Source organism: Chlorocebus sabaeus, chromosome 14, assembly GCF_047675955.1.
Source record: "Chlorocebus sabaeus isolate Y175 chromosome 14, mChlSab1.0.hap1, whole genome shotgun sequence".
Lineage (NCBI taxonomy): Eukaryota > Metazoa > Chordata > Mammalia > Primates > Cercopithecidae > Chlorocebus > Chlorocebus sabaeus.
In genome coordinates this window covers 28,163,811-28,178,380 of record NC_132917.1, presented here as the reverse complement: position 1 = coordinate 28,178,380, position 14,570 = coordinate 28,163,811, and the positions used below count along the sequence as shown (strand labels likewise).

At 46.5% G+C, this 14,570-nt stretch overlaps 1 protein-coding gene across 1 annotated transcript in view; it reads right to left on the bottom strand.

Annotated features, from left to right (window-relative positions):
* PLB1 (phospholipase B1) overlaps positions 1 to 12,559 on the bottom strand; it is a 169,595-nt gene extending 157,036 nt beyond the window's left edge. Inside the window, exon 1 of the mRNA XM_007971076.3 lies at positions 12,496 to 12,559. Coding sequence (XP_007969267.3) covers positions 12,496 to 12,559 — 64 coding nt within the window. The remainder of the gene's footprint in view (positions 1 to 12,495) is intronic.
* Positions 12,560 to 14,570: the final 2,011 nt, after the last annotated feature.

The window sequence follows — 14,570 nt, the reverse complement described above, 5'->3', positions numbered from 1 at the left end:
CCCTCTCTCCCTCCTCTCCCTCTTGCCATGTCAGACTCAGGGTCTCCTAGATCCCCAGAGCCCTTTTAGCAATGACTGGGAACTTTATTAGTGCTTTGCTTCCCAACCTGTACTCCTCCCAGCACACGGAAGATGGTGATTTTTGTACAGCACAGAAAGAAACCAGAGAAGGCAGTCTTTGGCCTGAGATGATCAGTTAGGGGTCCTAAACAGCCCCATGGCCCTCCTGGCAGTCCTGAAGGGCTAAGAAGGTCAACATCTTTGCCCATCTGTAACCCACGAGAGCTCCTACAATCCAGGTCCAGATTTAAATAGCATTTGTTGAGCACCTAGTAGGTGCCAGGCACCTTGTTATTCGAATTTATAAATGTTGTCTCATTTAATACCAGCTACATGCCTCAGGGTAGGAGTCTAAACTAAGATCACCCAACCAGTAGGTTTAAAAGGAGGCTCTGATTCAAGTCTTCTATGTGCTCCATCAGCGTGTCCCCAGCGTGACTGCGAGCTGTGCCTGTGAAATGTCCTAAACATCCCCAGCATGAAGCCGGGAAGGCTCTTGGTTCTCAGGCAGCAGGGAGCAGCCCTCAGCTCATGCATACACTTTTTAGGAGAGTCTGGCAATAGGCCCTTCTCTCCTGGACCTAGTCTGAGCTGAGCATCCACCCCGATCATCATACAGCCTGAGCCCCGGGGCCCCCACTACCCTGTGGAGGAAGCACCACTTGTCCTGGCAGAAGGCACCCGAAGAGTGTCCCCCTTAGTACCATCTCAGAAGGGCCAGAGACCCAAATGGGATTCTCCCATCCATCTGAGCTTGTGGACGCCCAAGTGTGCCCCTTCTTTCTCCCCTTCTTGGGAATAATCCCACCCAGTGGCAGGAAAGCAACAGGGACTAGGTCAGAACAGGTCAGTGAGCACCTGGACCTTAACAGCCACCTAGTCCCGTCCTCTTCCTATCGTACAGAGGAGGACACTGAGGCAAAGAAAGCGGCAGACAAGGGCCTGAACTGGGTTTTGGGTTCCCTGATCCAAGCCCATTGTTCTTTCCCACTCATGACATAAGACTGGATCACCATGGCCGTGAGCAGCAGTGGTATTTCTAGTCCAGTTTTGCTGATAAGACAACCCCAAGAGGATTAGTAAGTTGCCTAAGGCTGCTCCACGATTAAGGCAGAGGCCAGAGCCCTTTCCTCTCTACCACAGCCAAGGAGTGGCCAAGTTCAAGCCAAGCAGACTCAATACAGACCCTGTGCTAGCAGATACCACATAAAACCCGTGTCCACCCCATCTCCACTGTGGGGAGGGGGGTCCCATGGAGACAGGCTAGTATGGCTGCTGGGCCCTGGCACGTGGGAGAGACTTCCCTGGATCTTCTTGAGCTGAAATCCCGTGTCCTGGTCCCACGTGGCAGGGCCAAGAGACGGCTCTGGGGAGAGAAGTGGTGTGAAATTTGATGCTCTGCCCACCAGGCAGATCTTGTAGGACCACCTGCTATGGAGCTAATCTTTCCCTCACTTAATTCCCTTTGCATTCTGTCCATGGGAGCTATAATCTGTCCTTCAAATCCAAAAGAAATAACCAAAGGCTCCCAGTCTTTCCCTGGGAATCTCATGTGCTCCAGACCACAGTGGGAGGCTCCTGCCTCCAACAGCCCCAAGCATCGGACACTGACCCCATATATCCCCCTGGCCTGTGTTCAGAGGAGATCGTCTGCCCAGAAAAGCTTCCCCTGGACACGGGGTCCAAGGAGGAAAAAGAGCCTTTCTAGCCCCAGCCATGGCAACTTACCAGCTGGGGAAATCTCTTTATCCTCTCTGCAGTCACTCTGGAATGGGCCTCTGAGCCTTTGGCTGTGTAGCAGGGGGTTGAGGTGGCGTGGCATGGGATGGCATGGCTTGGTGTCATCAGCTTGTTGGGGCTGAGCTGTCAACATCATCAGACACTGGCACGTGGGTGTTAATAGCTTTGGCAATAATGTGCAAGCTTGCTTGCTCTCCCAGCTACGCAGTCCCACTGTTTACCTTGATGGTCCTCCCTGGGGAGAGGGTGGTGGTGTGAGAGTAAGCAGGAGAGGGTGAGGTGAGACTGGGACTGGCCTCTGTCCCCAGGGCCCTGATGCAGACTGGCCACTAGGCCTGGCTAGGCAGAGAGATCTGCGCTGACCTCCAGCCATGGGGACATCGAGCTGGACTGGGCACAGCCCTGAGGAGTTTACCATCTCAGCTGACTCCATCCTGAGGGACTGCCTACCACCTCTGCCTCTGGGCACCACTAGCTGACACTGCAGCCTCCTGTTCCTTCCCCTCCTCTCCCTCCTCCTCCCCTCCCCCTTCCCCCTCCCCCCCCTTCTCCTTCTTCTTCTTTTTGAGACAGGATCTCACTCTGTCACCCAGGCTAGAGTGCAATGGCTCGATCTTGGCTCACTTGGCTCACTGCAACCTCTGCCTCCTGGGCTCAATCCAACCTCTGCCTCCTGGCTCAACCTCCCAAGTAGCTGGGACCACAGGTGTGTGCTACCACGCCAGGCTAATTTTTGTATTTTTTTGTAGAGATAGGGTTTCACCTTGTTGCCCAGGCTGATCTCGAACTTCTGTGCTCAAACCATCCACCCACCTCAGCCTCCCAAAGTGTTAGGATTACAGGCATGAGCCGCCGTGCCCTGTTCTCTTCCTTCATGGATTCGGTAAGGGCTTTGTTCGTAACTGCAAGGTTAGCACCTGAAGAGAAAACTTGAGGAGGCAGAATTTTCAAATTCCACATCTTCTCCATTCTAATTCCTGCAAATTTTCATAGTACAATCTTTCTGAAACAGACTCTGTCTTATAATCCACACAAAAAAAAGATTATAAGACTCTGTCTTATAATCCAAAAAATTATAAGCTCAGTGAGCTTGTAATTGCTTGTTTACAAAGTCTATCCTGCCAGGTGTGGTGGCTCACACCTGCAATCCCAGCACTTTGGGAGGCCACAGTGGGAGGATCACTTGAGCCCATGAGTTCAAGATCAGCCCAGGCAACATAGCAAGACCCCATCTCTACAAAAAATACAAAAATTAGCCAGGCATGGTGTTGTGTGCCTGAGGTCGCAGCTACTCAGGAGGCTGAGGCAGGAGGATTGCTTGAGCCCAGGAGTTCAGGGCTACAGTGAGCTATGATCGTTGTCACTTCACTCCAGCCTGGGACAGAGCAAGACCCCATCTTTTAAAAGCATAAAGAAATAAAAATAAATAAAGTCTATCCTGTCTGTCTGATGGTAAACTCCAGGAGGGCAAGGACCATGCAGTTCACTGCTGTGTCCCCAGCACTTAGCACAGAGCCTGGTATCCGTAAGTGCTCAATAATTGTTGCATAGATGAATAAAATCCAGACCCGCTTCAGTCACTCCCCCAGGGCCCTGATGAACTGAACGAAGTTTTGCGTCACAGTGGCTTAACTCCTGCTCTCTCTGGTAGTTTGCTTATAGCTTCATTACATAACTTACTTTACCTTGTTGGGGATCAAAAAATTAGCCAACTGGGGCTGCATCCCCTGCTGGAATGGGTATAGCCCATGTTTTATTCATCTCTAACTGCCTGCACAGCCCCCAGTATAGTGGCTTTGCACATGGTAGAAAACTGTGTCCCAAAAACTGCACTCTTGGGACTAAGAACAATATATTGCTGGACAAAGGGAGACCTACTTGGCCTCTCCATGGCCAGAATTTTGCCCCTCATTCTTACCTCCCATCCGACAGAATAAATAAATCTCTTTAAACAGTCCTCCTAAAGACCAAGAAAATCTGAAATTTTCCCAGTCATGTAAATAAGGCTAGTGAACCAATCAAAGACTGCCAAATATTTTGAAAGGTCAATTAGGGTCCCCTCACTTTCAAAACTCCACCCCAGTAGAACATTTGCCAATCAGAGACTGCCTCAATATTCCCTCTTTTTTCTCTAGGAAACTTACTCTTCTTTCAGATACCTTTGAACCCGTGCTGAAACCAAAACGACTACAGATGTTTCTTCATGGATGCAAGTTTATAAATAAGTAGTCTTTGCTAATTTTGCCTTGGGTTTAGTTTTATTTTTGACTATAGTCTTGGTGCCATGACTCAGAGCCCACCTGACCTGCTCATTGCTGTGTACCTTGCCTTTTATCAGGTGGGAGCCTACCAAGACCCCTTGAACCACACACTGACAAGTAAACTTGCCCTGGGCCTCAGCTCCATTCTCTCTCTCTCTCTCTTATTTTTTATTTATTTATTTATTTTTTTGAGACAGGGCCTTGCTCTGTCACCCAGGCTGGCGTGCAGTAGCACAATCATGGCTCACTGCAGCCTTCACCTCCCAGGCTCAAGTGATCCTCCCACCTCAGCTTCCCTAGTAGCTGGGACTATAGGCACATGCCACCATACCTGGTTTTTTGTTTTGTTTTGTTTTGGTAGAGACAGGTTTCCACCATATTGCCCAGGCTAGTCTTGAACTCCTAGGCTCAAGCTATCTGCCCGCCTCAGCCTCCCAAAGTGCTGGGATTGCAGGTATGAGCCACTGTGCCTGGCCAACTCCACTCTCTGTGCTGAGTTCCGTGGCTGTTTTATTTACATGTCAAATTCAGTTATTTATGTTTGGTTAATGTTTCCCTTTGGAACTGTATGCTTGGTGATTTGCTTCCACCTGTCCCTTGTTTCTTTTCCTGTGTCCTTAAGTGTTGTTTATTTATTTTAAAAAATTGTTTTTGAGACAGAGTCTCGCTCTTGCCCAAGCTGGAGTGCAATGGTGTGATCTCACCTCACTGCAGCCTCCGCCTCCTGGGTTCAAGCAATTCTCCTGCCTCCCGAGTAGCTGGGATTACAGCCTCCTGCTACCATGTAGACATGCAGACATGCTACCATGTCTGACTAAGTTTTTGCATTTTTAGTAGAGATGGGATTTCACAATGTTGACCAGACTGGTCTTGAACTTCCGACCTCAGGTGATCCACCCGCCTCGGCCTCCAAAAGTGCTAGGATTACAGGTGTGAGCCACCGCGCCCAGCCCTTAAGTGTTATTTAATTATGAGAAGGAAGAATTTAGAGTAAAACGCAAGCATAGTTCCTGTAATTTGGCCATTTGAGATAGCCTCACAGACTGGAAAGTTTGCAGTTCTCTCCAGACCAACATCCTCTAAGAACAAACTTTGCTGTGGGTGACCAATAACACCTGATGAGAGTATTTTCCCATCTTGGCTATTTGTTCTGAGAGCCTTGTTTGGATTCTCTATGATACATTTCACCTGCTAGGGACTCAAGACTGTTGGGTCTAAATTCTGAGGGGTTGACCATTAGGTCAGGGATCAAGACCCTAAGCTGTCTAAGCACCTTCAGCTGACTGTAACTTTCAACTACAGTAACTAGGAGCCTTCTCACTCTAACCTCCCCCTCTGTGAAAAATTCCACTTCCTATAGGTATCCACATGACCACCATAACGTCTATCTCTCTAAATGGCAGAATTTCACCAAGGATGCTTTGGCATTCAATGCACACTTTGGGGGAACATTTAATTTCATTCAAACTGCTCGTTTGAGAGGTGCCTTAAAACAAAAAGAATAGAATTCCCCTGGCCCAAGAAGCACAGCTTTATTTATTTATTTATTTATTTATTTATTTATTTATTTATTTATTTATTGAGACGGAGTCTCACTCATTCTGTCACCCAGGCTGCAGTGCAGTGGTGCAGTCTCCACTCACTGAAACCTCCATTTCCTGGGTTCAAGTGACTCTCCTGCCTCAGCCTCCCAAGTAGCTGAGATAACAGGTGCACACCACTATGCCTGGCTAATTTTGTATTTTAGGTAGAGGCAGGGTTTCACCTTGTTGGCCAGGCTGGTCTTGCCTAAAGAGTACATCTTATTTGATGACTCCGAATAACCAAAACAATGTTGGAAATGAAGAACAAAGCTGGAGAACTCACACTTACTGATTTCAAAACTTACTACAAAGCTATAGTAGTCAGAACACTGTGGTACTGGCATAAAGACAGACATATAGACCAATAGAATAGGATATACAGTCCAGAAACAAACCCTCTCATATATAGTTAAATGGTTTTCAGCAAGGGCACAAGGCCATTCAGTGGAGGAAAGGACAGTCTTTTCAACAAATGATGCTGGGAAAACTCAATATCTCATGCAAAAGAATGAAGCTACGTCCTTACTGAATGCCATATACAAAAATGAACCCAAAATGGATCAAAGACCTAAATGTAAGACCTAAAACTCTAAAACTTTTAGGAGAAAGCATAGGGAAAAAGTTTTATGAAATTGGATTTGGCAGTGATTTCTTGAATATGACACAGCACAGGAAATAAAGAAAAAATAGGCAAATTGGACTCCATGAAAATTTAAAAATTTTGTGCATCAAAAGACACTATCAATAGAATGAAAAGGCAATCTACGCAATGGGAGAAAATATTTGCAAATCATATACCTGATAAGGGATTGATATCCAAAATATACATAGAATTTTCTTCTTCTTCTTCTTCTTTTTTTTTTTAATTATCACTATACTTTAAGTTCTAGGGTACATGTGCACAACATGCAGGTTTGTTACATATGTATACATGTGCCAAGTTGGTGTGCTGCACCCATTAACTCGTCATTTACATTAGGTATATCTCCTAATGCTATCCCTCCCTCCCTCCCCACAATAGGCCCCAGTGTGTGATGTTCCCCTTCCTATGTCCGAGTGATCTCATTGTTCAATTCCCACCTATGAGTGAGAACATGCAGTGTTTGGTTTTCTGTTCTTGTGATAATTTGCTGAGAATGATGGTTTCCAGCTGCATCCATGTCCCTACAAAGGACATGAACTCATCCTTTGTTATGGCTGCATAGTATTCCATGGTGTATATGTGCCACATTTTCTTAATCCAGTCTGTCACTGATGGACATTTGGGTTGATTCCAAGTCTTTGCTATTGTGAATAGTGCCGCAATAAACATACATGTACATGTGCCTTTATAGCAGAATGATTTATAATCCTTTGGGTATATACCCAGTAGTGGGAGGGCTGGGTCAAATGGTATTTCTAGTTCTAGATCCTTCAGGAATCGCCACACTGTTTTCCACAATGGTTGAACTAGTTTACAGTCCCACCAACAGTGTAAAAGTGTTCCTATTTCTCCACATCCACTCCAGCACCTGTTGTTTCCCGATTTTTTAATGATTGCCATTCTAACTGGTGTGAGATGGTATCTCAATGTGGTTTTGATTTGCATTTCTCTGATGGCGAGTGATGATGAGCATTTTTTCATGTGTCTGTTGGCTGTATGAATGTGTTCTTTTGAGAAGTGTCTGTTCATATCCTTTGCCCACTTTTTGATGGGGTTGTTTGTTTTTTTTTCTTGTAAATTTGTTTGAGTTCTTTGTAGATTCTGGATATTAGCCCTTTGTCAGATGAGCAGATTGCAAAAATTTTCTCCCATTCTGTAGGTTGCCTGTTCACTCTGATGGTAGTTTCTTTTGCTGTGCAGAAGCTCTTTGGTTTAATTAGATCCCATTTGTCAATTTTGCCTTTTTTTGCTGTTGCTTTTGGTGTTTTAGACATAAAGTCCTTGCCCATGCCTATGTCCTGAATGGTATTACCCAGGTTTTCTTCTAGGGTTTTTATGGTTTTAGGTCTAACATTTAAGTTGCTAATCCATCTTGAATTAATTCTCATATAAGGAGTAAGGAAAGGATCCAGTTTCAGCTTTCTACTTACGGCTAGCCAATTTTCCCAGCACCATTTATTAAATAGGGAATCCTTTCCCCACTTCTTGTTTTTGTCAGATTTGTCAAAGATCAGATGGCTGTAGATGTGTGGTATTATTTCTGAGGGCTCTGTTCTGTTCCATTGGTCTATATCTCTGTTTTGGTACCAGTACCATGCTGTTTTGGTTACTGTAGCCTTGTAGTATAGTTTGAAGTCAGGTAGCGTGACGCCTCCAGCTTTGTTCTTTTGGCTTAGGATTGTCTTGGCAATGTGGGGTCTTTTTTGGTTCCATATGAACTTTAAAGCAGTTTTTTCCAATTCACAGAATTCTTAAGACTCAACAACGACAAAACAATGCAACTCAATAATGGGCTAAGGACTTGGATAAACATTTCTCCAAAGAAGATATGCAAATGGTCAATAAGCACATGAAAAGATGCTTAACACCACTTACCATTAGAAAAATGCACATCAGCCGGGCGCGGTGGCTCAAGCCTGTAATCCCAGCACTTTGGGAGGCCGAGACGGGCGGATCACGAGGTCAGGAGATCGAGACCATCCTGGCGAACACGGTGAAACCCCGTCTCTACTAAAAATACAAAAAACTAGCCGGGCGAGGTGGCGGGCGCCTGTAGTCCCAGCTACTCCGGAGGCTGAGGCAGGAGAATGGCGTAAACCCGGGAGGCGGAGCTTGCAGTGAGCTGAGATCCGGCCACTGCACTCCAGCCTGGGCGACAGAGCCAGACTCCGTCTCAAAAAAAAAAAAAAAAAAAAAAAAAAAAAAAAGAAAAATGCACATCAAAACTACAATGAGATACTATCTCACACCTAGTTTATGGCTACTATTTTTTAAAAAGCAGAAAATAGATGTTGGTGAAGGTGTGGAGAATTTGGAACCTTTGTACACTGTTGACAGGCACATAAAATGGCACAGCTACTGTGGAAAATAGTATGGTGGTTCCTCAAAAAGTTAAAAATAGAATTATCATGTCAAACAGCAATTCTAGCTCTATGTATTTATCCAAAGGAATTGAAAGCATGGTGTTGAAGAGACATGTGCACACCTACATTCATAGCAGTGTTATTCACGATAACTAAAACATGGAAGCAATCCAAGAGTCCACTGACCAATGACTAGATAAGCGAAATGTGGTATAGACATGCAATTGAATATTATTCAGCCTTTAAAAGGAAGGAAATTCTGACATATGCTACAATATGAATGAATCTTTTTTTAATCTTTATTTTTAACAGGGTATTGCTGTGTTGCCTAGGCTGAAGTGCAGTGGTACAATCACTGCTCACTGCAGCCTTGACTTCTCAGGCTCAAGCGATCCTCCTACCTCAACCATCCAAGTAGCTGGGAATACAAGCACACACCACTGTCAGGCCTCTGAGCCCAAGCTAAGCCATCATATCCCCTGTGACCTGCATGTATACATCCAGATGGCCTGAAGCAACTGAAGATCCACAAAAGAAGTGAAAATAGCCTTAACTGATGACATTCCACCATTGGGATTTGTTTCTGCCCCACCCTAACTGATCAATGTACTTTGTAATCTCCCCTACCCTTAAGAAAGTTCTTTATAATTCTCCCCACCCTTGAGAATGTACTTTGTGAGATCCACCCCCTGCCCACAAAACATTGCTCCTAACTGCACCGCCTATCCCAAAACCTATAAGAACTAATGATAATCCCACCACCCTTTGCTGGCTCTCTTTTTGGACTCAGCCCTCCTGCACCCAGGTGAAATAAACAGCCTTGTTGCTCACACAAAGCCTGTTTGGTGGTCTCCTCACACGGACACGCGTGACATTTGGTGCCGAAGACCTGGGACAGGAGGACTCTTTCGGGAGACCAGTCCCCTGTCCTTGCACTCACTCCATGAGGAGATCCACCTAATGACCTTGGGTCCTCAGACCAACCAGCCCAAGGAACATTTCACCAATTTCAAATCGGTTAAGCAGTCTTTTCACTCTTCTCCAGCCTCTCTCACTACCCTTCAATCTCCCTGTCCTTCCAATTCCAGTCTTTTTCATCTCTAGTAGAGATAAAGAAGACACATTTCATCCATGGACCCAAAACTCCGGCGCTGGTCATGGACTCAGGAAGACAGTCTTCTCTTGGTGTTTAATTACTGCGGGGATGCCTGCCTGATTATTCACCCACATTTCACTGGGGTCTGATCACCGCAGGGATGCCTGCCTTGGTCATTCACCCACGTTCCCTTGGTGGTAAGTCAACTGCGGGGATGCTTGCTTTGGCTGCTCACCCACATTGCAGCCCAGGGCTGCTCCCTGCTCCTTCTCCGTGTCTCTACCCTTCTCTTTAAACTTGCCTCCTTCACTACGGGCAACCTTCCACCCTCCATTCCCCCTTCTTCTCCCTTAGCCTGTGTTCTCAAGAACTTAAAACCTCTTCAACTCACACCTGACCTAAAACTTAAATGTCTTATTTTCTTCTGCCAATACCGCTTGGCCCCAATACAAACTCGACAGTAGTTCCAAGTGGCCAGAGAATGGCACTTTCGATTTGTCTATCCTACAAGAATTTTTGTCGAAAAATGGGCAAATGGTCTGAAGTGCCTGAGGTCCAGGCTTCTTTTACACATTGGTCCCTCCCTAGTCTCTGCTCCCAATGAGACTCATCCAAATCTTTCTTCTTTCTCTCCTGTCTGTTCCTTCAGTCTCCACCCCAAGCTCTGAGTCCTTTGAATCCTTCTTTTCTACAAACTCATCTGACCTCTCCCCTTCTCCCCAGGCTGCTCCTCGCCAGGCCGAGCCAGGTCCCAATTCTTCCTCAGCCTCTGCTCCCCAACCCCTGTAATCTTTCTATTACCTCCCCTCCCCACACCCGGTCTGGTTTACAGTTTCGTTCTAGCTCTCACTGACCTGCCCAACAATTTCCTCTTAGAGAGGTGGCTGGAGCTGGAGGCACAGTCAGGGTACATGTGCCTTTTTCTCTACCAGACCTTTCCCAAATCAGCCAGCATTTAGGCTCTTTCTCATCGGAACCCGCTAAATATATACAGGAATTCCCATATCTAACTCTGTCCTACAATTTAACCTGGAGTGACCTAAATGTCATCCCAACTTCTACCCTCTCCCCAGATGAACGGGAAAGAGTTTTTTCTCTAGCCCAGTCTCACGCTGATAACTGCTGGCTTCACGAGCCAGACCTCCAGGAAGGCATTAGAGCAGTTCCCCGAGAAGATCCCCAGTGGAACGACAGGCAGATTCCCCAGGTATATCTAGGCGAGATTACATGGTTTCCTGCCTAGTTGAAGTGCTTAAAAAGGCAGCTTACAAAGCTGTTAATTATGATAAACTTAAAGAAACTACCCAAGGTAAAGACAAAAACCCAGCCCAGTTCATGGTTCGCTTAGCAGCAACCCTTAGATGCTTTACCGCCCTAGACCCAGAGGGGCCAGAAGGCCGCCCTATTCTTAATATGCATTTTATCACCCAGTGAGCTCCTGACATTAGAAAAAAGCTTCGAAAATTAGAATCTGGCACTCAAACCCCACAACAGGAATTAATCAACCTCGCCTTCAAGGTGTACAATAGTAGAGAGGAGGTAGCCAGACAGCAACGCATTTCTGAGTTACAGCTACTTGCCTCCGCAGTAAGACAACCCACAACCACGTCTCCAGCGTACAAGAACTCAGAACATCCAAGCCAAGGCTACCAGGGGCTCCTTCAAAACATCCTCATGGACCTTGCTTCAAATGCCAAAAGCCTGGCCTCTGGACCTCAGGATGCCCAGGATTCCTCCTAAGCCGTGCCCTGTCTGTGCGGGCCCCCACTGGAGGTCGGACTGTCCGACTCACATCACCGCTGCTCCTAAAGCCCCTGGAGCCCAAGCCCAGTGTTCCTTGGCCGACTCCTTCCCAGATCTCCTCGGCTTAGCAGCTGAAGACTGACGCTGCCCAATCACCTCAGAAAACCCCCTGGACCATCACGAACGCCGAGCTTCAGGTAACTCTTACAGTGGAGGGTAAGTCCGTCCCCTGTTTAATCGATAATGGGGGCTACCCACTCCACATTACCTTCTTTTCAAGGGCCTGTTTCCCTTGCCCCCATAACTCTTGTGGGTATCGATGGCCAAGCTTCAAAACCCCTTAAAACTCCCCCACTCTGGTGCCAACTTGGACAACATTCTTTTATGCACTTTTTTAGTTATCCCCACCTGTCCAGTTCCCTTATTAGGCTGAGACATTTTAACCAAATTATCTGCTTCCCTGATTATTCCTGGGCTACAGCCACATCTCATCGCCACCCTTCTTCCCAACCCAAAGCCTCCTTCACGTCTTCCTCTTGTATTCCCCCCACCTTAACCCACAAGTATGGGACACCTCCACTCCCTCCCTGGCAACCGATCACATGCCCATTACTATCCCATTAAAACCTAATCACCCTAAACACCAGTATCTCATCCCACAACAGGCTTTAAGGGGATGAAAGCCTGTTATCACTCGCCTGCTACAGCATGAGCTTCTAAAACCTATAAACTCTCCTTACAATTCTACCATTTTACCTGTTCAAAAACTGGACAAGTCTTACAGGTTAGTTCAGGATCTGTGCCTTATCAACCAAATTGTTTTGCCTATCCACCCTGTGGAGCCCAACCCGTACACTCTTTTGTCCTTAATACCTTCCTCCACAACTCACTATTCCGTTCTTGATCTTAAAGAGGCTTTTTTCACTATTCCCCTGCACCCCTCATCCCAGCCTCTCTTTGCTTTTACCTGGACTGACCTTGACACCCATCAGTCCCAGCAGCTTACCTGGGCTGTGCTGCCGCAAGGCTTCAGGAACAGCCCTCATTACTTCAGCCAAGTTCTTTCTCATGATTTACTTTCCACCCCTCTGCTTCTCATCTTATTCAATATATTGATGACCTTCTACTTTGTAGCCCCTCCTTTGAATCTTCTCAACAAGACACCCTCCTGCTCCTTCAACATTTATTCTCCAAGGGATATCAGGTATCCCCCTCTAAAACTCAAATTTCTTCTCCATCCGTTACCTACCTCAGCATAATTCTCATAAAAACACATAAAAACACATGTGTTCTCCCTGCCAATCATGTCTGACTGATCTCTCAAACCCCAACTCCTTCTACAAAACAACAACTCCTTTCCTTCCTGGGCATGGTTGGATACTTTCGCCTTTAGATACCTGGTTTTGCCATCCTAACAAAACCATTATATAAACTCACCAAAGGAAACCTAGCTGAGCCCATAGATCCTAAATCCTTTCCCCACTCCTCTTTATGTTCCTTGAAGACAGCTTTAGAGACTGCCCCCACACTAGCTCTCCCTGACTCATCCCAACCCTTTTCATTACACACAGCCGAAGTGCAGGGTTGTGCAGTCGGAATTCTTACACAAGGATCAGGACTGCGCCCTGTAGCCTTTCTGTCCAAACAACTTGACCTTACTGTATTAGGCTGGCCATCATGTCTCCATGCAGCTGCCACCGCCACCATAATACTTTTAGAGGCCCTCAAAATCATAAACTATGCTCAGCTCACTCTCTACAGTTCTCACAACTTCCAAAATCTATTTTCTTCCTCATACCTGACACATATACTTTCTGCACCCCCCCAACTCCTTCAGCTGTACTCACTCTTTGTTGAGTCTCCCACAATTACCATTATTCCTGGCCTGGACTTCAATCCGGCCTCCCACATTATTCCTGATACCACACCTGACCCCCATGACTGTCTCTCTCTGATACACCTGGCATCCACTCCATTTCCCCATATTTCCTTCTTTCCTGTTCCTCACCCTGATCACACCTGGTTTATTAATGGCAGTTCCACCAGGCTTAATCGCCACACACCAGCAAAGGCAGGCTATGCTATAGTATCTTCCACATCTATCATTGAGGCTACCACTCTGCCCCCACCCCACCCGCCCCACCACTACCTCTCAGCAAGCTGAACCCATTGCCTTAACTCAAGCCCCCACTCTTGCAAACGAATTACACATCAACATTTATACTGACTCTAAATATGCCTTCCATATCCTACACCACCATGCTATTATATGGGCTGAAAGAAGTTTCCTCACTACGCAAGGGTCCTCCATCGTTAATGCCTCTTTAATAAAAACTCTTTTCAAGGCCGCCTTACTTCCAAAGGAAGCTGGACTCATACACTGCAAGGGCCACCAAAAGGCATCAGATCCTATCACTCAGGGCAACGCTTATGCCGATAAGGTAGCTAAAGAAGCAGCTAGCATTCCAACTTCTGTCCCTCATGGCCAGTTTTTCCCCTTCTCATCGGTCACTCCCACCTACTTTCCCACTGAAACTTCCACCTATCAATCTCTTCCCACACAAGGCAAATGGTTCTTGGACCAAGGAAAGTATCTCCTTCCAGCCTCACAGGCCCATTCTATTCTATCGTCATTTCATAGCCTCTTCCATGTAGGTTACAAGTCGCTAACCTGCCTTTTAGAACCTCTCATTTCCTTTCCATCGTGGAAATCTATCCTTAAGGAAATCACTTCTCAGTGTTCCATCTGCTATTCTACTACTCCTCAGGGATTGTTCAGGCCCCCTCCCTTCCCTACACATCCAGCTTGGGGATTTGCCCTTGCCCAGGACTGGCAAATTGACTTTACTCACATGCCCTGAGTTAGGAAACTAAAATATCTCTTAGTCTGGGTAGACACTTTCACGGGATGGGTAGAGGCCTTTCCCACAGGGTCTGAGAAGGCCACCGCGGTCATTTCTTCCCTTCGATCAGACATAATTCCTCAGTTTGGCCTTCCCACCTCTATACAGTCCGATAACGGACTGGCCTTTACTAGTCAAATCACCCAAGCAGTTTCTCAGGCTCTTGGTGTTCAGTGAA